General features: G+C 40.8%; 2 protein-coding genes across 3 annotated transcripts in view; one reads left to right on the forward strand and one right to left on the reverse strand.

Moving 5' to 3' along the window:
• The window catches only part of SS18L1 (SS18L1 subunit of BAF chromatin remodeling complex), a 30300-nt gene extending 12085 nt beyond the window's left edge, over positions 1-18215 (reverse strand). For both annotated transcript variants that reach the window (XM_044985382.1, XM_044985381.1), the window contains exons 1-6: positions 17923-18215; positions 11332-11408; positions 8910-8994; positions 6898-7042; positions 2117-2314; positions 897-1061 (exon numbers count right to left, since the gene is read on the reverse strand). In XM_044985382.1, coding sequence (XP_044841317.1) covers positions 897-1061; positions 2117-2314; positions 6898-7042; positions 8910-8994; positions 11332-11408; positions 17923-17991 — 739 coding nt within the window. In that variant the 5' untranslated portion in view covers positions 17992-18215. The remainder of the gene's footprint in view (positions 1-896; positions 1062-2116; positions 2315-6897; positions 7043-8909; positions 8995-11331; positions 11409-17922) is intronic.
• A 426-nt stretch (positions 18216-18641) lies between these two features.
• On the forward strand, positions 18642-27794 carry PSMA7 (proteasome 20S subunit alpha 7). The gene is made up of 7 exons (XM_044986410.1): positions 18642-18811; positions 22121-22247; positions 23742-23866; positions 25282-25404; positions 26433-26552; positions 27177-27239; positions 27569-27794. The coding sequence occupies exons 1-7, from the start codon at positions 18716-18718 to the stop codon at positions 27659-27661; spliced, it is 747 nt and encodes a 248-aa protein (XP_044842345.1). The 5' UTR covers positions 18642-18715; the 3' UTR covers positions 27662-27794.
• Positions 27795-27833: the final 39 nt, after the last annotated feature.

The raw sequence follows: 27833 nt of genomic DNA on the forward strand, positions 1-27833 counted from the left end.
TTAAGGCTTATCACCACTCAGTTTCCATACAAACATTCCTTTATTAATCCAAAGGCCACTTGATGTTGGTTATATCCAAAATATCAATACAAGCATACACACCCTAATATTCTATACCCTACTAACACTACAGTTATAAGCACTGGCCAAAACACTTACAACAGGTGCAAGCCCAGGAGGTACCTTCCTATCATGGCGTGACACGAGGGGTTAAAGAAAGTTCTGACAAAAACTACTAAAGATCCTTGCTTTTTATACACTATAACAAACAAGTGATGTCATTGCTGGTTATTGGACCTTACCCAAAGACAGAAAAGGGAGTCATAGGACTACACCTTGCACTTGGTTTCCAATTAACCATGCTTCCCTATTTCCAAGCCTTAAATAAGGTAATGCTGGTATTTAGGGTCACTACAAATTTAACCCAAACAATTCTTCTCTTTCTCATGTTTTTATTCTTTGAGCTTTTTGCTCATGCTAACATTCAAACTCAAAATCATAATTTACTTAGTTCCAATGTAGGCCCATATACAAAATATAAATCTATATTTATAACCGAAATCTCATTTGCAGAGACCTCTTCCTTATTAAGAACACTACCACATTGGGACTAATGGCCTGATCCAAAGCCCACTGCAGTAAACTGAAAGAATTTCATTGACTTTGTCGACTCAATCATTTCTGAACTTTAGAAATGGAAAGCTATGAAAATAAAACTAGAGCAAAACCTTATTGACATTCTACTTGCACCTTTCACCCTGTCTGGCATTTCCTGTCTTATCAACTTTCACTAAGGTCCCTCATTTCCAGATCATTATGGCTTCTGTGGCATATTTGTCTGTGACAGCAGGAATGGTGGGGTAGCCATCTTTCTGGAACTGAATAATACACCATACCTTGCTGAGAAGGTCTGTAAGGGCCCATGGGTCGCTGACCCATCATGCTGTTGCCTTGATTGCTCTGACTCATCATGGCAATGGAGGACTGTCCTTGGTAATGTTGGCTCCCTCCTTGTGCCGAGTTGTAGTGGGATGTTGCCGCTTGCTGGTGCATCATGGAGACTACATAGAACATAGGTAAAATTGTTTTCTAAAGGGATATCACAATTCTTTTCCTACTCTTTTTTGAAAATAACTAAAATCAGCCAGTTTAGTTTTAAAGTTGCATTCAGATCATCATTCAGTGAATCCTCCATGAGGGGGACAGGGGGAAAAAAAAAAGACAGAAATTGTTTACTTTTTCCCAGTGTGCATATTTAACTTTTCTACATTCTAATCTGAACCCATATGCTGATAACATAATCAATTCATACCATTATTTTTCTGTCAGGTATTTTAAAATACATCTGATCTCAATAAATAGCAGAAATAATTTCTGCAACATGACTACGGAAAAGGGCCCTGTACGAGGAAACTGAAATATTTATTCTTCTTCACCTGCACCCTTATCTTCAGCTGCATTTTTTCTTTAACCAACTTTCCCTTTCCTCTTCTACCTTATTTATAGGCCTGATGACTACAGAATTTAAGTAAATTGAAGTTATAGTATTTTTTTTTCTGATTTTCACATTACTTCCTTGAAATAATTCTTTAGTATCTGATATGCTATTCATTACTTGGTGGTGAACATTTTTAAGAGACAGGGACAGATTCTCCATTGCCCTCTGGCCCCTTTGTGCCACTCCAGCAATGTGAAAGGCCTGTAAAGGGAGTGGAAATATCCACTGAGGAATATCACCAGCATGGACAACTTCTTTAGCTGGCATAACTATTCTTTAACAGCTCCTCTCACAGCTCAGAACATATGGGCGATATGTGTTGGGTCCGTCACGGTATGACCAGAGTGCTGCTGCACTCTGGATATTCACTCCTTCCACCACACGCTGAGGGCCATAGGAAACAGAATGGAAGTTAGAGTGACACTGAGGCTATTTTGACTTATTGTGAGTCCAGAAAATACTGAACACAAAGGTAGCTTAAAACCACGTCTTCTCCTGCATCTCTGCTCCCGTGCAGGAATAGAGTTACAGAGAGTATTTACAGCACATTTTCACATGTTGTGCATCTTTGAAGCCACTGAAAAGTCCTTTCAATCCCAAAAGGAAAGGGAACCTTACCTGGGTTAGACTGCATGCTGATATTTGTTCGAGAGACGTAATTGCCTATTGACCCCTGGCCTTGCATTGGCACGTTCTGAGATGCAGGCACTGTATGGCTATAACCAGGCCCAGTTCCATGGCTGCTCACCGTCATACTCAGAGAGGTTGTGGGCATTGTATTCTGGCCTGACTGCTGCATAGACACATGATTAGGACCTAATAGATCACAACAAGAAGAGTGATGGTGTTATTGACAACCTACGCTGAGTATAAAAAAAATTAGTGCTTACCTGGATTCTTGTTATGGTACCTAGGAAGGGATATATATATATAAATATTTTATATACCAAAGGCCATAAAATAAAAAAATAATACTACCCCCCCAATCCCCAACATTAAAACCCCTGTTAGTTACAAACAGCCAAACCTACCACCTACTGTCTGTTATAAAGCTATGCTGAACCTTGTCCTAAAGATTACCAAACTTGGCTTTGCTGAATGGCAAGCAGGAACAAATTTCAGAAGTGAAGGCTCTCCAACTAGAAGGCTCTGCCAGCTTTTCCTAAGACAGAGGCAGCTCTAATAGTCGGCCTGGCTGACAAATGCCAGCTGTGGCTTCAGCCACTAAACTGAATCAAGAACTCTGGGAGTGTCCGAGCCCTTCAATAGCTCAGGTGTTCCCTGACTAGGTTCAACCCCTGCTTCCTGCTTCCCCTGAAGGTTATCAGCTAACCCTCTCTTGTAACGGGTGTTGTTGGGAGGACCCAACAGTGGCTGGCAGCTCCTCTATGCTGCTATTGCATCAAACACAACTGCTCTGTGCCCAGCAGCAGTACCAAACAGACTTTCTCCTCTGCGAGTGTTTAAAAAGATAGAAGAACATACCCAGGGACCCTGATGCCAGATGGGCAGTGGGAGAGAGGAGCTAGCTGGATCGGGAGGGAGGGTGGTGAGGTATCACAAGGCCCCATAAAGGGGGGAGTGGGAAGAGAGGAAATGGAGGAAGAGGTCCCTCAGCAAGCCCATCATATAAGGAGAAAGGGGGCCCCACCAAACCTAATTAGAGTAGAAAGGAAAGAAGGGATGATGGCACTCACCCTGCCTCTGTACTGCCTCTACAGCTATCACATCCTCTTCCTTCTCTCTTCCCCTAGCTTGATTGAAGATACCCAGTAGTTTCAGAGGGAAAATTCTCCAAAACACCATGCTAGCCCCTACTACCGTGACCATTGTCCTTCTCTTCCCAGTTCATTTGCTGACTTGACCCCTGCGCCAGGAGTTCAACCTTTGGGATTCATACTAACAGTATCTTGCTAATTGTGACTGGGACACTGTATGTGGTTGCTTGGCTGATTTTGCTTTTATAGAGGTCTGTAAAAGCCCAATCCAAAGTTCACTGAAGTCAACACAGAGACTCCTACTGACTTCAGTGGGTTTTGGATTGGGCCCTAAAGAAAGACAACAAGGTTTCATAGGGGCCTCTGAGCCAACCCATATACTAAATACAAGTTTTCTTCAGTGAACAACCAAAAATGTAGAGCTCTGTATTACCAGGCCTGTCCTTAAGCATAAACAACACAAAGTGATTTCCTGGCACCCACACTTTTTGGGGGTGATCCCACAGTTCTTTCCTGACTTGGCAATTTATGAATTCCTGATCTCCTCTCATGATGGTGAGAGGGGTAGAAACTCCCAGTTTTCCTTTGCAGTTGTATGATACAAGAAAGAAACTCATAACTTCATTCAACTCTCCAGCAGCATGGAGCCTCACTCTTGCTCAGGGTCACCCAGTTGATAAAGCTGACCTTGTTCTTTCATACACATAGCTGTAAGTTGTGGTCAATTATCTGTAGTCTAATAAAAGCCAACAGTCAATAAGCATAGCTATCAATATGCTGTGGTTGTACCCAGGGGCTGTAAGCACTGTCCTACTTACCTTATCATACGTTTAATTATCTTAGCTCTTACTGTTATTGGATAACTAACTTCAATGATGCAGAACCCCGTCCTTATTTCATATCCAGTATTGCTCTTAATTCTTTTAACAACTTTTTGCAAACTTAGTCATATTTATTGTGCACTGTTTCACGTTGTTGCAAGACCATTTAGATGGAGACACATGCAGGATCTCCAGATAAGAAAATGTTTTCATGTTATTTTGATTTAATTGATATTAATTTTATTTACAGTCTGAATGGCATCTTAAAGTTTTTTGAATACCAGTTTTCCTTAGGTATTCTTAAAGTATTTACAAATATTGAAATGAGAAAACTTGCTGGAGAATGTTTTATTTCATCCCTTATAGAGCGACTATGGGCCAGATTCTCAGCAAGAGTAAACTGGTATAGTTCTGTTGAAGTCAGTGGAGCTATTCCAATTTACGGCTGCTGAAGTCTGACCCTACAGTTATGTATGTCTTATAAAGCTGATACTTGTTCTTCAGCGGAACAGAAAACAACATGGAATTTGAATGAAGAATGGAGTTTGTAATCTCTCTGAATGAAAGTGCTTCTGCTGATGGATCTTACAAATACTGCAGGTTGAATTAACTACAGTATTGATAACTCTTGCAATATTTGTTGGTTTTCTTAAAGCCCAAGATCCCAGAGTTACGTTATTACATGAGAATCTCAGCTTTCATTTAAAAAACAGTGTTTCTGGCACTCATAGTTGCAGATAAAAACTTGAAAACATGACCCAAATGTACATGAAGCTTGAAAAACAGAAGGCAATAAAAAAAAAAGCACCTAACATTTTTTTTTAAATCTTGCGATTTTTGTAAACCAACCTTGTGATTTCTGGGGTCTGATTCAGGATTTTTGAAGGCATGGGATTAACAATACTGCGATTGACCACGAGTAGTAAGGCTGACAGACTTTACAAACTGCACCAGTAGAGCTTGTAGACTGGCTGTTTAAGTTTGGTGGTTTTAGCTGTACATCCAAGGCCTGAGAAATAACTAACTTCCAATTGGTGTATCAGGTGGCCTATCTGAAATGCTAGTGGTAGTTTCTGTCCATTTCCTAGTAGACTGTTGTCCCATCACCAAAATCAGCATCACACTTGGCACGCTTGCTAGCAGTCTTATGAGAGATGTTAAGGATTGAAGAGATGTTGGGAACTGAACTACCTTCTCACTTCTAGAGGGGATCCTTCTAAGACCTGACTGAGGATAATGGAGGGTCAGTGTGCAGAAGCTTGTATTGCTGCCCCCTATGCTGTACCTGTGATGCTAAGTAAACAGAGAACTTTAGTTCTATATTGCTGCCACTCAAACACTTTCAAAAATACTAGAGCTTCCATTTTCAGAATTGCATGTACATTTGTGTACCCAGTTCGCAAACATTACTATCAGTCAATGGTTGTTCAATGCCCTATAGGAAATTAATTTGTCAGTCTTAGTCTAGATCCCAATGGACTGGTGTTCTCATCACAATATCAACTGGCACTAATCAACTGCTTTGCTGACATTCTCAGCAGAGGCAAAGGATTGACTGGGCATTGAGACTAAACTACCTTCTCACCCCCGGAAGTGAGTCCCCTTAGGTCAGGGTTGACGCACTTTGGTGGGGCAACTCAGGGTAAGCTTACGCTGCTGCTGCCCTTGCTGATACCTGTTCTGTGGATAAATAGAGGACTTCAGTCTCCAGGGCTGTCAGACACACACACAAATGTAAGGAAAAAAACAACAACAATAATGAAAATGTAGATTCTTAGTGCACAGAACAATCCTCGCTGACTGAGGATTTCTGTTGTTACTGAGTACCACGCAGGAAGAACACTGCAATAGGAAGGCCCAGAATAAATTTTAAAAGTCCAGTTCTTTAAACTGCAAAACTATTCTAAGTAGGACTCTCATCCATTAATTTACAGAGACACTAGTAAGTTTAACAAAAAAAAAGTTGAGTAGTTTCATGACATACATCTGCCTAATAGTCCTCCTGCCAATGTTTGTGGAACAATCACGTTTTCCTATTTTTAAAAACTGTTCTTTTTCCTTTCTAACACTTTGTGAAAGACCAAAGCAAAGGGAGAAAACTAACTAAATGATTATGAAGTGGAATAGTGAAACTTACCATACATCAAATGTTAAATATATGAAGTAAACAAAATGCAAAATAGAAAAAAAATCTCTTTTCTTTCAGTTACATTCATTCATGGTGCTTTTGCAACAACATGGGTATAAAAAAATTCATACAGAAGTGCATTTTTTAAGTTTACAGTTTTCCATTAAAAGATCTATGTAAGCTATTTGGTTATACTATACAACATTTTAAAGGCTACTCTAAAAAAAAGAGAAGACTAATGTAACTGCATTTTATTTTTGAAAGGGTACTTATCTTAGAAAAACTCTGAAGTCTGAGGACTTTGATCTTGCAGTTTTTACTCATGCAAACAATCCCTGCTCACCCTATCCATCCCTTTGACCTTTATGGGGCTGCTTGCATGAGTGCAAAAGGGTTGCAACATACAACTCAATGTATGTTTATTATTAAAACTATTATGGTATTTAATTTTGAGATATCTTTTTATTGGTGATTTTCATTGCACGTTTTAAAATATTTTGTTTCATATTTATTTCCCCTACATAAATCAATTAAGTGGGCTGGAGCCCTTGCAGAATCCAAGCAGCAGTATAAACTGTAGCCATTTTGTGAATATTTCAGCATGTGCCTGAAATTCCCATGTGGCTGAAAGGTGAGTTACAGAGCTGTAAAAGACCTCTTCTAAGTATATTCTGCATTAATGATTTTGTTGCTGGGCAACCAAAAAGCAGCACAAAGGGGAACAGAGCTCACCATTGCTAATCTGACTCTGCATGAGGGAGGAAGGAGGAAGGCCTGTCCCAATTGCATCACTGAGATTGCTCTGTGAATGGAGAGATTGGTTGGATGCACTCTGAGTCATTCCTCCTGGGCCCAAATTCATGTTTTGCGTTGGTGGCTGCAAACAACAAGAAGGGGAAGCAGATTTTTGGTTAGGTTTTAATTAGAAAAATAATAACCCTGAAACTAACCTTTTTATGAATACAAAGTGACTCATCTGAACGTGTGCTTCCAGATTTTAATCTTACAGATTTGGGGCCTGATCCTTCAAACCTTTATCATATAAGTATTCCTTATAGATTAAATTCAGCCGGGTGCAGAGCTAGGGTGACCAGATGTCCTGATTTTATAGGGACAGTCCTGATTTTGGGGGCTTTTTTCTTATATAGGCACCTATTATCCCCGACCCCCGTCCCGGTTTTTTACACTTGCTATCTGGTCACCCTATGCAGAGCAGACTGCGTAAGGCACATGCCCCCTAGTGCCTAAATGAAGCACGGTCCTTGTGAATTTCATCCTATGCCAGTAGCATCACTGAAGTCAGTGAAACTACATACATGGGCAAGGACTACTCACATAAGAAAGGGTTTGCAGGAATTAACCTTTATAAAGCACATTTTTAGTTATGGTGCTGTGTATATGATACTTTCTAAATCAATTAGGTTAGCAAGAAATTCACTGCAGAATTAAAACACAAACAGAGAGCCTGATCCTGTCAATTTACTCAAACAAAACTCTCATTTAAATCAATGAGAATTTTGCCTGAGTAAGGGCATTAAATCTGACCACGAGTCTACAAAACATCTTCAGAACAATTCTAGTTTTGATCTTTGATTTATGTAAGAAATGCAAGTTATATTAAGGAAAACTGGCTTGATCAGTCTTAAGTATTTACTTACATGGAGAACAAAAATTTTATAAAAGAGAGCTCTTCAGCAGATAAAGGTATAACATGGTCCAGTGTCTGGAAGCTGAATCTAGACAAATTCAGACTTGAAATAAGGTGCAATTTTTAACAATAAGGGTAATTAGCCACTGGAACAATTTACCAAGGGTTATGGTGGATTTTCCATCATTGGAAATTTTTAAATCAAGATTAGATGCTTTTTCTAAAAGATGTTCTCTAGTTCAAACAGGAATTAACTCAAGGAAATCCTATGGCCTGTGTTATGCAGAAGGTCTACATGATCACAGTGGTCCCTTCTGGCTGCAAAATCTAAGAAAATATGGTCTCAATCCTCCAGTTCCTATGGAGGCAAAAATGCCTTTGAAGTTCGTGGGAGTTTTTCCTGCAAGAGTACTACAGAAACAAACCCCATATCTTTAGATCACAGCTGTCACTCTGGAATAGGCATTTTGCATGATTCTGTCACTGAAGTCAATGACAAAGCTGCTATGGATTTTGGTGGTGCAGGACCAGACCTTTACAGTAGGCTTATCACCATGCATGTGCCTTGCAAAAATCCAGGCTGATAGTTCATGAAGAAACATTATGCAACGTTTAATCATGAACTGGTGGCAGATTTAAGGACCAATGTATTGGTACCTTTCAGGACTAGAAATGGCAGCCTTGTACCACGAGAAAGGGAAGTTTCCAGTGACACACAGCACTTAGTTCAACCCTAAGAAGGTCCTGAGCACATACAATAGTGATATTTAAATACAGAAAACCCATTTTTGCTTATTTAGAGATTTTTACTAGATCCTGTTGAACCCTGTACAATTTGATTCACGGTAATGTAGGCACCTGGCTCTGCAGGTGGCAGGATTAAAAAAATAGTCCCGATAAACAATAAAACATGCATAGAGTAGTTTTTCTATTACTGTCCATTGAAATCCAGAACTTTTTTTTTTCAGTATTTTTTCCTAAAAACGTTTATTAAAAATGGCTAACTAGTAACAGCTTTTTGCCACGAATCAATACTCAAAATAATTGTCTCCTTGGTATAGTTAACATTGTATTTTATGTTAGTATTGGTACTTACTGCAGGAAGCAGGGACTGCATATTCTGGTTAGAATCTGCTATTGTTGCCAAGTAAACCAGGTTTCTGTGCAAGATTTGTTGGTATCTAAAAGATAAGGAATAGAGCTTACTTTGGGAAGAGTTAGCAATACCAACATATCCCATTTCATGAATTCATTTCAGCCTTGGCTTCTCTGCGCTATCTATAAATCACCAGTAAATGTAAATTAGCCCACTCTCTTCCCATCTTAATAAATAATAATAATGACCATGTCTGTATTCTCCTGCCTCTTTTCAGAAAGTCTCAAAATACTCAACAACCATTTGACAAATAGGTAAATTCCGCAAGTAAAGTTGGTGAGAGAGACAAGCTTTCAAGCTTACACAGAGATCTTCTTCGGGGCTCAATAAAAGATATTACCTCACCCACCTTGTCTCGCTAATACCTTGGGACCAGCATGTCTACTACAACCCTGCCTATTTTCTTGTTTGAAAACCCCACTGAATGAGTGGCAGAGACAGGAATTGAGTCACTTTCTTTATGTCAACACTGTCCTCAAGAGTATAAATTCTGGAGCTCTAGAAAACAGAACCCTTTGCCCTGCAAGCAAGCTCAGGAGAACAACACTCTTTCAAGAGTGCTTTAACTCGCATGCTTACTGCCATCCAATAAAACCATCTGAAACATTCATCCTTCCTCCCAGTCATCAGTGAACTTGAAAAGATCATGATGAGAAAGAAGCAGGAAGGAACCTAGAAACAAAACATTAAAAATTGTGCCACTGACCCAGAAGGAAATTCAAACTTTTGGAAGCTGGAGAGGCACCAAAACAACTAACTTCTTTTACTGTATGACTTTTCTTTTGGTGGAGGGTGGGGGTAAATGAGGTAGCAAAATGAATCCAGAATGGTGACAAGAATGAAAGTGATGGAAAGGAGGAGAAAAGCATGGTGCAGAGAAGGTACCTGAACTCCTAAGGCTTTGAGTTAATTTTTAGTGTTCAGGGTCTTTTGTGAGTAAATATCAGTGCAGGACGTAAATACACATCTCCCTACAGAAATGAATTCAGATCTCCTGTGATGAAGTCTTGAATCATTAGCACATAACAAGACAAATGCCTCCCTCTCCGTATACACACTTTCCCTTCTGAAAGAGTAACAGCTTTCTCATGCCTGTCCTCCCTCAACTTGACCCCTCATTGGGCAGGTTTGGCCTGTTCCTACTGAAATCTAATCCATGTTTACAGTAAAAGTACATTGCTTTCATGATTAAGAACAATAAGCAGTGATGGAAACTAACAAGCCTTTATTCAGTTTATTTTGGCATAGATCACAAAGATCCTAGATCTCTAAAAATTAAATCCCCTTCTGATAAAACTATATTATCAACTTTGTGTATACTAGAAAATAATTACCTACCTGCTGATATTTATCTCCTGAACAAATAGTGCCATAATACTAAATTTACACTTCCTTATAATTACTTTTGTAAGTGTGGAGAATATTCTAAAGACTAATCATTTTCTTTATGAATGTCAGAGCTTACAGATTTATATACAGACTTACAGTCTTATGTTATGTTGTGTCTCCCCTGACTGTACATGCATAACAGGAGTTACCTGTATATGCCTCATACGAGGAATCTACCCTTTAAAGGCAAAACAGATCCTAACTTTCATTTTCATATAGTAAAGGCTCTTCTCACACATTAATTGGGCATGTTTTTAAAAACAGCATAAATTTGGTATCATTCAATAATAGTCCAATCCTATAAGTTTTGCCTGCATCATGAGTGCATGATTGGGTCCTAAAAGAAAATACTGTCTTTTCCGGGCAGAACTCCAAATTTCCCACAATTCACTTCTCCTACTCCAGATATAGTCTATGGGGCCAGTCCTGCAGTTGATCCACACTCGATTTCAATGGGAGTTCTGCATGCGAAATAATTCAGGATCAGGTCGACATATAAATTTCAAGTTACTCGTCATGTTTTTAAAAAATCAAAACTGCCATGATCCTCATTCCCAGTGTTGCTCTTCCACTGAGGGTAGTGATGTGCAAGTAACAAACTATGGTCAGATTTAAATTTTTCCTTTGAAAACTGATGAAATATTCAACTTCCTTGCTTATTTTCAGATGTTCTTCACCTCTTATCACCAACACCACTACTGTCTTGATTTCTGCACAATTTTTCCTTTGCTTCGATATATTATTGATACTGATATTTTGTACAACTACATTGCTCAAAATATCCAAGTTGAAAAAAAAATACTGTGTCCCAAGAATAATTTATACTTATTGACTAATGGTAAATCTTAGAAAATTAGCACTCCAGGTACTCTTGCCAGTGGCAGTTGTGCAACACTATTCGGAGTATTCTTCTTGCACTTTGTGGTAAGAACAGGAATAATATCCAAAATATTCCAAAGTAAATAATACTCACTGAGTACATTCTGCTGTTTTGCCTTTGCTCTGATAGTCCATAATACACTGTATTAAGTGGTGATTTTCATCTAGCATCTGGATAAAAAAAATGATCAAAATACTTGTTACTATGCGATAAGACTAGAACACACCAAGTTCTGCTATCTGTTTCTTCCTTCTGTGATATTCCACTTTCACTCATTCTTAGCTTGACGGTTCTTTGTGCATGTCTGTTGCCTCCAGGTCATTATGAAGTTCCTAGACTGGCACAGGAATATTATTATGGAATCAAAACTTCCAACTACTCCCAAAAGTCAAATTTATTTATTGAACATTACTATAAAATAAACTCGGGGGGGGGGGGGAGGAGGTCCACTTTGTGTTAATCTTAGTCTGTAACTATTGTATTATGCCTGAATAGGAATAACAGAACAGAAAAATATGACAAAAAAAACTATACAAAACTTCCTTATTAAAATACTTAGTGCATTGCTCTGGTTTCTGAGGACAATTTTTATGAAAGGTTCACTAAACACAACCCACAAAATTTGAGTTCATTTTAAATGGAGGAAAAGTCAGAAATGAAAGATGATACAACTTATACGACTTAAAACATGTTTCTATAAAATTACAGCTCACAAAAGTTATATTGTAGGCTTACACATCTCATTGGTAGTTAATACTGTAAAGAATAAATATGTCAATAGTATTTCTGTATTTTAGGTAGTGATTATTATTACTTAACATTAATATTGTGGTGGAACTTAGAGGGCTCAAACAGGTGAGGTCCCCATCATGCTAGGTACTGTACAAAGATACAGTAAACAGTCCCTTCCCCAAAAGCTTACAGTATAAAATGTGTTGGATGTTTGATTTAAAAATACACACATGAATATAAACAAATTCCAACATTAACCTTTTTATGCCATGTCCCTTTTGCATTCCAGGACCATGGCCTCATGAATGCATTTCCGTTATCTCCTAAAGATGAGCAGAACATAGGTTGTACATCCATGTGAGCCCACTAAGACATATTGCTACAGTTTGCCAGAAAGATTCTTGAACAGTAGCAATCCCTGAGGCTAGTCTGGATCCTTCTATAAGATATGGAAAAAGGCAGATATGTAGATACCATGGGAGGAGTCTGGACTCTACGGGTAAAGGGAGCATTGAACCCCCACCCCCGCACATACTGGATTTAGCACCAATCACCAGCTCCAGATCTGAGCTCCAGAGTCCTATATGGGCATATCACAAGAACATATTTAAATTTTACATTTTTTGTTGAATTTGTGAAGTTTCCTTTCTTGCATTTAGTAACCATTACAAAATGCAAGAAATGAAACCTGACAGATATGACAGCTATAAAACCTAAACCGCATGGTATTTGCATATAAATCTATGTTTCATAGATGATGGGGACAGGCTAACAAGTTTGCAGGCACCGAAAACCCCCAAGGTGTTTGCCCTGTGCCTCACTGTTCTTTAAATCACAAAGGATCACCAAACAGATACTTCACAAAGGGCTGTGTAATTGGGCCATGGGGCACCCTGTAGCTTTTAAACCAAGTAGACCCACTGACTGATCCCCATCTGATCCCCAGAGCCTGCAGCTGCATACTGTGCAATCCTTCACAATTAGCACAGGAGGCCTCAGTTTAATAAATTAGGGGAGGTCCTTTTATCTGAATATGCAATTCCCCTGATCTGGGATATGAATCTCTCTCTCTCTCTCTCTCTCTCTCTCTCACACACACACACACACACACACACACACACTCTTTCAGAGCCCTTTCGAAAGTAACCATCTAAGAGCAGCTACTCCTGGTCTAGAGGAGACATAACTGCTAGATTCCCAAAAGATTGCACATCAGCCAGAGTACAGAGTTATCTCTGTATGGTCTCACCTCATTCCACCCCATTTCCAAAACGCCTTCGCGTGCTCCATAGGCCATGGAACAGGCCTGGTGCAATGCAGTGCAGTATGTGAAGTAACTTCTGCTACAATGATAGAAGTGGTCTGCAAGATACAATACTTACGGAGCAGCCATAAGAACCTCTGTTTAATATCTGGACCAAGAGTCATCTGAGCTCCCTTTGCCATGCATCACAAATCCATTAGTTCATATGCATGCTTTTCTAATAGACTTACAACATATGTATGAATTGAGCTATGTATTTTCTCCAAGTATTTCTCCTTCAGGAACACATTTCACGCAATGATTCCCACATTGATCCTTCTACACAAGAACATCAGGAAAACTGTGTAATTCCCCTGCCAGTTATGTACAATTGTTAAAGGTTCTATTCTGAAATATGGATCTTTCCTTTTCCATTTATTGGAAATATGAGCCCTGTCCATCATCACAGCAAAGAGTGGGTTAATAACCATTTTAATCAAATAAATTGATCTCCTTTATCTCAAACCTCTGAACCTAAGTAAAAAGCTTTGATCGGACCAATAATACAGTCTTTATACCTCCTCACTGTGGAGGCTGTTAAAAAATCTTATATGCTAGTAGTTAAAAGTCTGATGGTAGTTGTTTTAAATGGGCATCAAGCCACAGAGGGTTCTGTTCTAATTAAAAGTTATGTGCTGGATTTTAGAGAAGTTTAGCCAAAATACAGCTTTATCCACATATCTTTGTTGAGCCATTTGCGGTGCATTTTTATAGTACATTTATAGGCAGATGTATTTTGACAGGATTTAGCTAAAGTATACAACACTACAGAATCAATGGGTTTACTTTGTTAGTCCTTAACGCCAGAAAGATTGTTGCTGGGCAGAGGCACTTTCTCCACTAAATATCTGCATCTGATTCTAAAATACCTTTAAAAAATATCCGTGTAACCTTATCATTGCCAGACAGTAAACATACTTTTACAGAGATTAAGTTCACATAAAATAATTTCAGACTATCCAGCCCTGCAATACAGCAAATTAAGAAGCTAGCATGTGAAGCATATTGCACTTGAAGAAGCACAGTTTGAAATCTGCATCACTGACTAGATTGAAACTGCATTCACAGGAGAATTACATCCCTCAACGTATTTTTGCTCTTTGAAGTAGTTCTGAGATAGAGAAAAATTTTGAGTAACCATGCACCAGTGAGATGATGCATGCCAGTAGAATAGATCAAAAACTTCAATTGACTAGTCTATGCCTTAAGCAAGTTCTAGAGTGGTTAACTTGTTTCCAAAAAATGAGAGCAAAATGCAAGAGAGAGCATTTCATCATACAACTTACACTGCCTAAAATTCACATTTTGCTTATTTTAAAATGGTTTCAAAGACAGAATTTTTTTTGTCTCCACCAATTTCTTAGTGAGTTTAAGGTCTGCTATAGTATTTTTTATTATTTCCTTGATAATTTGTGGTGAACTTTCTACAAGTGAAAGAATGGAGAGATAAAAGAGTAAAGAAAGCAATATTTACAAAATTAGGGCCTGATCCAGCAAACAACTTAGGCCAAGATCCTCAAAGTATTTAGTTGCCTAACTCCCATTGAAATCAATGGCAGTTAGGCACCTAAATACCTTTGAGGATCTGCACCTTACTTATCATAGTCTATACTACTGTGAGCAGTCCCATTAAAGTCAATCATGAAGATGTGCATGGTTGTACGTACTACTCCTGATATTAAGTGCTTGCATGATTGTGCCTGTGTTTTTAAATTTATGTTATCATCAGGAAATGTGAAACATTCATTAAATATTTTCCACAAAAAGTTAGTATTAATTCAGCCATATATCTGCTTGTTCTATTTAAGGAATGATTCTTGACAAATTTACATACAAAGGACCAAACATGGAAAAATTGGCAAAAGCAGCATTATCATATTCCTGTATTCTAGCCAACAGCAACCTCACACACAGCTCAAGATTTCTCTTGCTTCCGTATTTGTGCAGACGGAAAGGGTGTGTCATAGGGGTGTGTCATTACCAGGCATGACGGTGTACTTGCAGACCATATACCCTGCCTGCTAGGATTCACAACAACCCTCTGTGACTCCTGTCATGAAGGGTCTGAGGAAAGGAGGTTCTGTTGTATCCTGATGTGGCAGACCTTCAGGGTATACCTACCTCCCGGAAGGTAATGGGAGGAGTCAGAGTCATGGCAGGAGTCAGAGTCATGATGATCCACATTTCTCCTTTATGTTTTTTAGTACGTACTTATGCACACATGGGAACCCAGATTTGGCACAGAATCTTTATGAGCAAAATACTCCTGTCCGATTCACAGTGAAGCTCTTTGTTTCATATTCTGCATTCATGATGTCAATGGAAATTCCCAGTGCAGAATTGGTGGAAAATAGAAAACAGAGCTCTGCAGAGCAGAATGCAGAGGGTAACTTTGTTGAAAAATATTATTTATCTTATAGGATGCTAGAAAACCTTTTAAAGTATCACTAATAAATGTCTCAGCTGATAGCAAACTCACATCTAGGACAGCAGGCTTAGAGATCAAGTCTCACCTATGGACATGTGTTCAAATCCAGTAGTGGCACTCTGGTGGTACTACAAAAGGTTGCTGCACAAATAAAAGGGCTCTTTGGATGGGATAATGAGAGTGGCAGGTTAGTGAGGGCAAGTATGTATCTCCCATTTTGCTCATTGCAAAAAGAATAGAGAATAGTTCTGGTGTCCTGACAGTTACTATGTTAAAAAAGGACAAAGTTCTAAACTCAGATGCAGGGGAGTACATATAGGGTTAACGTCAATGCCCAGGCCTGCTCATGAGCTAATGTTAAGTACACAATCCCAATTCTGCAATCCTGGTGGTTCAAAAACTCTCACTTTCTTCAAGGAAAGTTTTGTGTAAGTAATGTAGTATTGGCTTAGTAAAGGTTTTGAAGGAGCCATTGAAATTGAGTTAGTAACATGTCTGATGAAAATTAGTTGATTATGTATTTTAAACACAAGTAAAAATTACGCATTTTTGTGATTTTTTTTTATTTAACTGGTATACAATTTTGGCTCCTAAAGAGAACACTGTTGTGGATTCCCAAAATTAGTGTTGCACAATTCGTTTTGACCCCGACTTCTGATCAGTGATTATAAAACCCACTGAGTTATTTATGTGCTTGTTTCCAGACAAAAACTTCAGTGATTTTGAAAAAGAAAATTGTTCCATGAACAATTCAACAGCTCAACATACATGAGCAATCCTAAAGTAACAAGTCATTGAGTGTACCTGATAGAGGAAGTATTTTTTATATTTGCAACAAAACAAATTTCAGTTCCAAGATATTAATGCTTTGAAAATTGAGAGAATCATGAAAATTCTTTGATTGTCCTTTTTCATGGAAATTAATCAAGTCATTTTATGAATTGTGAAAGTCTATCTTAAATACACAAACATCCAGAGTTAAGGATAAAACTCCATCCTTAACCACTGGTGCCTAAATATTTCAGCATTTAAAAGTAAATGGGTGTGATCACAATATCACATGTGCGGCAAGACCAAGACACAAGTGGATGAATTTCAGATAGAATCTCCTGGTATTTACAGATGTACACCAGGCTCTTAACTCTCTTTAAGGTAGTTTGTCCTGCTTTCATTCTCCTGTACTTTGATCATATCCTCCATTGAGATGAATTCCCCTATAATTTATAAAACTGGCAATAGATGATGGCTTGGATCTGGAAGATATGCTGATGAGCAACTGATTACTCTCTTAGCACTGACACCTTTTGTGCGTGTGTTCGCCATTATAATTTACAAATGGGCCACAGACCTTTATTCCTTAGTTCCACTGCACTGACTAGACAAACTCCTGCACAGCCAGAATTTCTAAAGCAGAGCAAAGCATGACATAAAATACACAGTGGAGCTAGAAATTACAGGTACTGTTTAAGTAAACCAGATCGAGGACACAGACGTGTTCCTTATTGACATCGCCACACCTCTTCCATTGTTTACAGTTATCTCACAGGTATCTCACCCCAGGAGGGTGGAGGGTTAGTGAGGGCAAGTATGTATCTCCCCACCCTTCTGTTATTTTCTTACGAATACCCATCATAACTTCCAAACTCGGTACCCTCAGCTTTTGGCCTCCAGACGAAACCCAGGCTGAGTCTGCTGAGAAAATCCTTTAAAACCTTTGCCTGCTTAACATTATACATGAACAACTGCAATTCCTAATAAAAAACCTTTGGAGGATGGCAATAAGCATCTTTATTGCCACACTTCAGTACCTCCCTCCATATTTAAATTCCAACCATTAAAAAAAAAAACTTGTCAATTCACTGAGACAATTTTTTTTAAGAGCTGATATGCCATCCAAAATGTGCAGATCCCTGCTTGCAATTTATCCCGGGCGTTTTTTTCTTTGCAAGCACGAAAGAGAATATGCAATGAATCTTCTATTCTGCAGATCCTCCTCTGGCTGCTTTCCTTCTCTCTCTCTTTTCGCAGTGATCTGAACACCTCTGCTTTGTTCCACCTCCTCCTCCTACTCCCCCCCTCCAGCTGTCCATCTTACCAACCCTTGCAAATTCACTAGTTTTCGTGATCACTTTAGAATTAAGCCCCCTTCCCCAGCCACGGCACCATAGCGGGAATATATAAATAACATTTCCTTGTCTGTACAAAAAGCATGCTTTTTTACCTTCTGGATAGTTTGCTGGGTGACCTCCCCTTTGCCTCTCGGGCGAGCAGAAGCAAAGGCAACCGACATGGTGGGGTTTTTTAATGTGTCTATAATATATTGCTTCTAGGCGCTAATAATATTGTTATTATCGGGCTGCTATTGCTGTGCAAAGATTCTCCGCAGTGCATGGGGAGGGGAGCCGGCGCAGATGGTACAATCTGTGCCCTGCAATGAGCCAGGGGCACTGCACCACGAGCCTGCATGCACCACCCTCGCCCTGATGCCTCTGATCCCAATGCAAGGTGGGGAGCCCGCTGCTGAGATTTGGGGAGGAGGAGTAAAGTCAACCGCGCTGTCCCCCCCCTCTTCCCCTCCTCCCCTTTGATCTGCACATGGTGCATCCCTGCTGCTGGGTTTCCTGTCGCAGGCGAACAGCATCTTTCTGCCTTTGCCAACAGCGGCCAAGTGCGTCAAGTGCGTAGGAAAAGAAGCAGGGTTACGCCAAGCGCGTGGGGGAAACAGACACTATGTGCCTACGTCAAATGCGTACGGGAGGCAGACCGCAACTTGGTACGCCAAAGGCGTAGAGAGGCTGCCTGGCCCTTCGGCTTGCGCCTGCGCTCCTCCTGCCGAGTACGTACGCCAGGATGAAGATCCGCCTACGCATTTGGCGCAAGGGCCGCCTTCGGCGTGGCGCGTGCGTGGCGCGGCTCCGGAAGCGGCGCGCGCAGGGCGGGCGGGCGGATGAGTGTGCGGTTCTGAGGGAGGCAGGTAGCTGGGCCCGGGCGGTGCAGCTCGGCGGGCCGGAGTCATGAGCTACGATCGGGCCATCACCGTCTTCTCGCCGGACGGCCACCTCTTCCAGGTGGAGTACGCGCAGGAGGCGGTGAAGAAGGGCTCCACCGCGGTGAGTGAGGGCCGGGCCGCGCCGCGCCGCCGCGGGGAATGGCCGCCGCTCCCAGGGCCGAGGGCAGCGGGGCGAGCGTGGAGGGGGCGCACGCGGGCAGGGCTCGAGCGGGGCTCTGTGTGTGCAGAGAGGGGGGAACCTGAGGGGGAAGGGGCTGGGGGCAGTAGTGGGGGGCCTGAGGGAGGGGGGCTGGGTGAGGTGGGGGGAAGGGGCTGGGGGCCCTGAGGGAAGGGGGCTGGGAGAGGTGGGGGGGAGGGGCTGGGGGCAGTAGTGGGGGGCCTGAGGGAGGGGGGCTGGGAGAGGTGAGGTGGGGGCAAGCGGCTGGGGGCAGTAGTGGGGGCCCTGAGGGAGGGGCTGGGAGAGGTGAGGTGGGGGGAGGGGCGGGGGGCAGGAGTGGGGGGGCCTGAGGGAGGGGGGCTGGGAGAGGTGGGGGGAGGGGCTGGGGGCAGTAGTGGGGGGGCTGAGGGAGGGGGGCTGGGAGAGGTGAGGTGGGGGAGGGGCCGGGGGCAGTAGTGGGGGCCCTGAGGGAGGGGGGCTGGGAGAGGTGGGGGGGAGGGGCTGGGGGCAGTAGTGGGGGGGGCGGAGGGAGGGGGGGTGGGAGTGGTGAGGTGGGGGGGAGGGGCTGGGGGCAGTAGTGGGGGGGGCGGAGGGGGGGGGGCTGGGGGAGTTGGGGTGGGGGGAAGGGGCTGGGGGCAGTAGTGGGGGGCCTGAGGGAGGGGGGCTGGGAGAGGTGAGGTGGGGGGAAGGGGCTGGGGGCAGTAGTGGGGGGCCTGAGGGAGGGGGGCTGGGAGAGGTGAGGTGGGGGGAGGGGCTGGGGGCAGTAGTGGGGGGCCTGAGGGAGGGGGGCTGGGAGAGGTGAGGTGGGAGGGAAGGGCTGGGGGCAGTAGTGGGGGGCCTGAGGGAGGGGGGCTGGGAGAGGTGAGGTGGGGGGAAGGGGCTGGGGGCAGTAGTGGGGGGCCTGAGGGAGGGAGAGTTGGGGGTGTCTGAGGGAGCTCAGGAGTGTGGGGAGTGGATGCCTGGAGGTGTGGGAGGAATTGGGGAGTAGATGCCCAGCAGTGGTTGCATGTGGTGGGAGCATCCGTGGCAGGGTATGACAGGACAGGAAGCTCCCTTGAGCCAGAGCAGAGCTCGCCGCACCATGACACTTTCCCTGGGACACTGGCCCTTCTGCCATTTGGCCTTTAAGACTCTGCGCCTCCCCATCTCCCCAACCCTAAGTTGGACTGAGCTGGCATCACTGGGGGTGTCTGACCCTGCCATAGCGTGTGTAGTGTGGGCTGGTCTGTGTAGTAAAGCCCACTAGGCAGAAGGAGAGAGCTTTAAAAAAAAATGCTGGAGTTTGAAATATAATAGAAACAAAATTCCTCATCCTGGGAAGATAATTGAATGTAAAAATATCTCCACTCCAGAGCATAGGATCCAACCTTGCTCCAATAATAATAAAACTCCTGACATCTAATGAGAGTTTCCCACCATAAACTCTGCAGGAGCCCATTGTTTATGGCAAGTTACTAGAAGATTGCTCTTGGGGGTTGGGAGCTAAGATCTTTTAGAACATAAGAACGGCCGTACTGGGTCAGACTAAATGTCCATCTAGCCCAGTATCCTGTCTTCGGACAGTGGCCAATGCCAGGTGCTTGAGAAGAAATGAACAGAGCAGGTAATCCTTGAGTGATCCCAGCACCCGTTCCCAGCTTCTGGCAAACAGAGGCTAGGGATGCTTCAGAGCATGGTCTGATGAATTCTTCTTTCCGTGCTTCTCACTTGCCATGGGGCCTCGGGCACACAACTTAACATCCCTGACTCTATTTCCTCACTTGCAAGATGGGGATAATGCCTACTTCACAATGATTAAGTGTCTGTGCTGCTTGAAAACATGAAGTGCTGTGTAAATGCAAATTGATGGTGGTGTCTGTTTGCAAACTGGAAATTATGAAACAGACATTTTTCTAAAACTGTTTTTAAAAATGAATCCCAAATGAGTTTGATTTTGCCAGAGTGTATAATACTAACCTATACAGTGACATAGGTGTGTTTGGCACTTTACAGGTGCATTAGATATAAAGGCTTTTTTGGTAAAGTACATAACCTGTATCTAAAAAATTATTTGATGACAAACTTATTTTAAACACACTAGGGAGCTTATATTTTATTGAATAGTCGTATCTGGCGGTGATACTACTACAAACGTAAGCCCTAAACCAGCAGGTCAGTACAAGTCATTGAGGCAAATGGTGCGTGGAGAAATGAGTTCTGACAGTTGCTGCATGCCTTTTTGGCAACACACTATTTTCTACAAGCATTACCCTGGGCGGGGGAGGGGAGAAAGGGTGTAAAATTGTTCTGGGTGACAGCAATACAAAAAAATTGAAGGCCTGATTCACCAGAGCACTGAACCTTGTATAGCTCTTTACACCAGTGCACAGTGGTTGCAAAACATTATCACTTTATAAATTTCACAGTTATTGTTTAGAAAAAAGACAATGCTGAAAAACTGTGCATCTCTTTTTATCTCCTCAGTAACAAAATATTTGCATTGGGGATGAGAATAACAAACTTCAAGCCCAAAGGAGAATTTCAGAAAGCAATGAGAATGTGGAAGTGTCCAATGTAATCTTGGCTATAGCTCTCATTATGTGATAATCTGTAATATGGTAAAGTTGGAAAATCTATTGGATCATCATAAATCAGATTGCCAAGAAAGAACCAAATTTTCCAGTCCCCTGTATGAAAAGCGGTGAGAATATGGCTTTAAAAAACAAACAAACCCCATTTTCCTAACGTTGGGAAAGGGGAGGTGGGGGAAGGAGTGCATAGGATGATCTGAGAGTTTGGTATATAGAGGAAGCAACGTATGGATGGACTGCATTTATGGTAAGGACCATAGACTATGCAACAATCTTAGTATATTTTGGACCTGAGGAGCAATAGCTTGTATTTGGCTCTGACTTACTACCATAACAAGTATTCAGTTACAGCAGCAACAGTGTTCTTAATTCAGCTTGGAATTAAGTATAAAGATGCAACTACATTAGGTATAAAGTACAATTACATTATAAACACTAATGTATGCTCAGAGAATTATTCTGTGGCATATTCATGATAAAGCCTCATACTTGCTGGTACATGGACCACTTTCTGCTATCTTACATCAGTTAATTTCCAACTTGTTGCAGACTACAACATGAAGCAAAGCATTTGAAGCTTCAAATGGAATTAATACTTTTGTACTCGTTTCAAGAAAAGCCTATACCTATTATAGGTCTGTTGGGTGTATCTTAACTGTCATTGGTTTTGAATGCATTGAAGGTTGGAGTACGAGGAAAAGAGATTGTTGTTCTTGGTGTGGAAAAGAAATCTATGGCAAAACTTCAGGATGAAAGAACTGTGAGGAAGATCTGCGCCCTTGATGACAATGTCTGCATGGCTTTTGCAGGTATGCAGTGTCTGACAATTGGACTATTAAATACTCATCTATTAAGCTGGGAACAGGCACTGGAATTAAAAGCTATTTATTGGAACATTGCGATATTGCAAGGGTTCTCAAACTGGGGGTCGTGACCCCTCAGGAGGTCTCAAGGTTATTACATGGGGGGTCGCGAGCTGTCAGCCTCCACCTCAAACCCTGCTTTGCCGCCAGCATTTATAATGGTGTTAAATTTATAAACATGTGTTTTTAATTGATAAGGGGGGTCGCACTCAGAGGCTTGCTATGTGAAAGGGGGTCACCAGTAGAAAAGTTTGAGAACCATGGTGAAAATAAAATTCCTTTGGACAATTGGTGGAAGGGAGAAGAGGAGGGATTGTATTTAGGTGTTTACTTATTTCCTTTGAATAAGAATGCCTAAAGAGTAATTCTATAGAACCAGCAATTTAATGAGGAAAATGTCCTTATATTCAGAGCTTGTGTGATGCAATGGATTAAACATGAGGCTGAAAACTGGGAATTCCTGTATTTTAATTCCAGCTTTGGCAGAGGTGTACATTGTGGCTGAGGGGAGGTGAACAAACAGATACAGATAAAATTATTTGATCGTCCATAAACTGGACAATGTATATGAAAAGGCTAAATTAAAGGAACTCTCCCCGTTTGAATGTGACTTCAAGGTTAAATTTTACAAGCTATTATAAAACCAAGGATCAGAAGAAAAAGACTAGTTTTAAATGAATTACTGCCTACAATGATTGAAGCTCTAAGAACTTGAAAGTGACTTCATTGACTTTCATTGTCCGAGCTGAGAGTAATGAAAAATAAGCAGCATAAGTAAATGACAAGTCAAAATTCTTTCACTGTCAATGTAAGTTGTTAGTAACACAACTGTTCTAAAATACTAAACAGTTGTAAGTTATTACTCTTTGTGCAGATATCCAAATCAGTAGGCCAAGGTATTCCTCTTTAGATTTAGACACATCTGTCACTCTTGCAAACTAACTTTTACAGTTCTTAATCCTATATACCTATTATGGCAACAGCAGCATCAAGCTTTACCTCTAACCAGGAGGACTGGACAAGATTAATATGGATCCGTCACCTGTGCTCATTATGAGGCAGTACAGTATATAAGCAATATAGCAGATATCTTTTTGAGGATAGACATTTTGCTAAACTGTTTCTAGTTGGCCTACTGACACTCCGATAACAAATATTCTGGACACTTGTTTGAGCATTTGTCTCTAATTCACAAGCATGAAAGATAAAAACTAAAATTAAAATTTGGTTTAGCTACTTATAAAAAATTACTGTACCTTCATGACAAGCCGAACTAACTACATGATCTTGTCATTGTGACCCATGTCCCCTTTTTGTTACTCATCCCTCTTGTCTGAATTTAGATTCTGAGCCCCCTTTGGGCAGGGACTGTCTATCTTATTTATCTGTCTGGTGCCAAGTACACATTTGAGCACATAGTGAATCATATTATCATTGCAGGGCTCACAGCTGATGCCAGAATAGTGATAAATAGGGCTCGTGTGGAGTGTCAAAGCCATAGACTTACTGTGGAGGATCCTGTCACCGTGGAATACATCACACGTTACATCGCAAGCCTGAAACAGGTATATTAGGCAACTCTGTACTGTTTTTCTCCATTCATTGTAAAAATATGGTGCCAGAGAATCAGTGGGTAAATAAAACCTAACTTTGGTCCAAATTCTGCTGTTACACTAGTGAAAAGCCAGGATAACAGAGTAGAATCTCTTGGTTGGATATTATTGCTGTAGCTTCAGACAGAGGGGAGAAACGGTATGTCATTGGTTTCTCCCAAAGATGGGCAAATCCAGAAAGTTAGTTAATGCTTATTGGGACAGCATTATTGCACTTATTATGTATTAATAGTAGAAACATGCTGATCTGCCATCTTTAATTCACATAGATTGGTTTCTCCAGCTTACCAAGATTTACTAGCAGAACACTGTAGTGCGACCTATTAAGACATGTTTATAAAATACATTTAATACACTAGAACTTTTATTAATTTAAAATTAAATACAGTATCAAAATGGACAAATAGTACATTCCATGATGCATTTTTATTTAATCTCTTACTAATGCATTAATCTCAGTGATCTCCACTATTTAGTAAGAGTCCAGTTTATGCATAGTCCATCTTTAGTGTGAGCTCTGTTATGTATTGGAAAGGCAAACATGTTTACATTCTTTCCATGAAAGTTTATTTCAGATTTTTGTTTTATTACAAGGGAATAATCTCACATGTAATTATTTTTCATTCTGACAGACACACAAATATTTAAAAACTCGTTTTACAAGCAGCAAATCTGATTCTGTATTTCCTGTGGCCCAAATTCTTGCGAAAATAATTGGGCAAGAAATGCAGGATTGGGCCGCTATACTGACAGAGCTGGAATGTGGGTGCTCTTTAACATTGTGAAGCAACACCAGCTGTGGAGTAGTCTACTTCTCATCAGAGTATTTAAATTCTGAGAGACTTGGGATCTTGGCAGCTATTGGACTTATCACAAAAGTTACTGTTCTGTAAGAATGATCATGTTTCACCTTCACTTCCATGTCTTTGGGTTTTTTAAATGGGTTTTCTAAGCCTTCATGTCAGTACAGCTTGGTAAAGCTGCTTTTTTGCATTCTTTCTTTGCCCATCAATCTGCTAATCAATTTATACAAGGTTACATTCCTAGATACCTCTGAATGTCTTAACGTGAAACAAGAACAACAATATTTCACTTTTTTTTTTTAATGTGGTGGTAGTAGTAAATTCAGAAGTATCTAAGAAAGGCTGTTATTTTGGAACCATCCTCTTACATGCTTTAGTTTATGGGTGACCTGCAGTACAAGAAATATTATCTTGAAACCACAATAAGGGGAGAAAAGGTCCCAGTAACAAATTATAAGAAATACGATAAACTTTCTATGTAACTTTTGTACAACTACTACTTTTAGAAATCCATATGTGTTGTGGAGAAGTTTCTGAAATAAGCTCTGTCTTGATTCTCATCAGCGATATACTCAAAGTAATGGCCGCAGACCTTTTGGGATCTCTGCCCTTATTGTGGGATTTGACTTCGATGGAACTCCCAGACTCTATCAGACTGATCCTTCTGGCACTTACCATGCTTGGAAGGTGAGTCGACTCTTTCTACTGGCTGAGATTAAATGAAATGTCATTCAGCAGCTAATTTATCCTCTGGGGAGATCATATCTTGCTGGAAGATGGACTTGGTAGTTCTTATACCGGGGTAGGCAACCTATGGCACATGTGCCAAAGGCAGCACACAAACTGATTTTCAGTGGCACTCAGACTGCCCGGTTCCTGGCCATTGAGGGGGAGGGCTCTGCATTTTAATTTAATTTTAAATGAAGCTTTTTAAACATTTTAAAAATCTTATTTACTTTACATACAACAATAGTTTAGTTATATATTATAGACTTATAGAAAGAGACCTTCTAAAAACATTAAAATGTATTACTGGCACACAAAACCTTAAATTAGAGTGAATACATAAAGACTCGGCACACCACTTCTGAAGGGTTGCTGTCCCCTGTCTTATACTATGTGGTCTGAGAGCCAGTGAAGAGCTGTCTGTTGACATGGTGCTAGCTTGCCAGCTGCAAAAACGTTCTAAGACAGCAACAAATATATTTCTGTGGATGTTAGGTGACTACAAATAGGATGGAGGTGGTCTGCCCAACTGTGAATGGGAGCGAAAATGTCCATTAGACAGCAACAATGTCTGTTCAAATGTGGTCAAGGGGCAGAAAAGTTTGAATACCCCATACCCCCCTGGTATTAGAGTTGAGACTTAAAAGTAGTGACCAAAGTTTAGTAGGGCTAGCAGCACATAGGATAAAACTTTACTTTGGAAATCTTACCCCATCCTCCTGAAAACACACACGTGCTTGTGTGTCATTGAAGTATCTTTCAACACTTTTTTTATAGTGATTTGGCTTCACTTGTTTTTTATTGTGGGTGAGTGGCAATGATCTTCTGAATGGTTATTAATCCAGTCTTGGGATCATTATATGCACAACAGGGTATGCAGTCTGTTGGGTATTTGCATCATTTTCTGTTAGTATTTTCTCAGTGAAGTGTACTTTAAAAAGTATTAAATCCCCCCAAACTTGTTCTACCCTTTTCTGCAATTATTCTAGGCTAATGCCATTGGGAGAGGAGCCAAGTCTGTGCGTGAATTCCTGGAGAAAAACTATACTGATGAAGCCATTGAAACAGATGATCTGACCATTAAACTTGTCATCAAGGCTCTTCTTGAAGTAAGTCTGATTCAACAGCCTGCTGACAGTTTCCGCAGTTCATTCAAGTATACCCAGTTCATTCACCATAAGTCACCCATGACTTCTAGAATTTATCAGAAATGGTATTTTCCATTATAGGCTGAGGACACTAGATGCTGGCTGTAGGATTGAGCTACAAAACACTTCTTAAACAACCGATTTTTACCAGGACTATATGTAATAATCTACCAGTTTCCTTGTGAAGAATAATTTTTTAAAAATCAGACTTAAGCTTTGGATATTGGTGCACACATTCATTCTGAACATACTTAAACAATGTGCACTAGCTTATTCCTTGTGTTCTGTTGTATGCACTTAGAACTTGAGCTAAGTGAATAACCCTACAATTCAGTGCCTTGGGCTTTTAATTGGTGGAAGCGTACATAATCTATGCACTGAGTTGGAGTAGAGTTCATTAGACTGAAGAGGCTTATTGTTTTGCAGTGCTAATATTTGTAATGAAATACACAGCTCTCTGAGCTAACGGAAAGAGAAATTTAAAGTTCCCATCAGTGACTCTCTTAGGGAGACTTAATCAGAATTGATATATGGAATAGAATAGAATGTCTCATTCTAAGCCTTTCAACTTTTTGACTACTTCAGGTTGTGCAATCAGGTGGGAAAAACATTGAACTGGCGGTTATGAGAAGAGATCAGCCACTCAAGGTAACTGTTGTCGTTTTAATAATATTGTTCACCTTCACTACTCCTCTGATGCTTGTTTCTGTACTGCTCTCCATGTAGAATTCCCATTAACTTCTACAGCAGCTCTCCATTCAGGGCAGATGCAGAATTGTTTCTAACTAATATGAAGGCAAAAGCTTCCAAAACAGCTCAGCCTGTTCAGAGTATTTGTGTTTGCTTACAGACAGACACTCACCCCTGCACGATATTACAGTATTGATTTAATTTTCTCATCAGAAGTAGATCTTTCACATTCCAGTAAAGTCTGTTGGTATCTTAAGGGTCACCTATGTTGTTTTTTTTTTTTAAAGATTTTAACTCCTGAAGAAATTGAGAAGTACGTTGCTGAAATTGAAAAAGAAAAGGAAGAGAATGAAAAGAAAAAACAGAAGAAAACATCATGATGAATGAAATCCAGTTGCATAGCTGCTTGTTTTTAATTCAAATCATGGGTTATTCTGTATAGAGATGTAGGCATTCCATTTATTCATACTGTGCCCCTCTGAGACCTACAATAAACCTACTGATTTTTTTTAAGCTTTTTATTTTAAATAAATCTACCTGTTCCTTGGATTT

Source organism: Mauremys mutica, chromosome 13 (genome assembly GCF_020497125.1).
Source record: "Mauremys mutica isolate MM-2020 ecotype Southern chromosome 13, ASM2049712v1, whole genome shotgun sequence".
Lineage (NCBI taxonomy): Eukaryota > Metazoa > Chordata > Testudines > Geoemydidae > Mauremys > Mauremys mutica.

Coding starts and splice junctions, on each gene's coding strand:
- PSMA7 (XM_044986410.1), top strand. CDS start 18,716: ATGAGCTACGATCGGGCCATCACCGTCTTCTCGCCGGACGGCCACCTC. Junction 18,812..22,120: donor TGAAGAAGGGCTCCACCGCG/GTGAGTGAGGGC, acceptor AATGCATTGAAG/GTTGGAGTACGAGGAAAAGA. Junction 26,553..27,176: donor TCATCAAGGCTCTTCTTGAA/GTAAGTCTGATT, acceptor TGACTACTTCAG/GTTGTGCAATCAGGTGGGAA.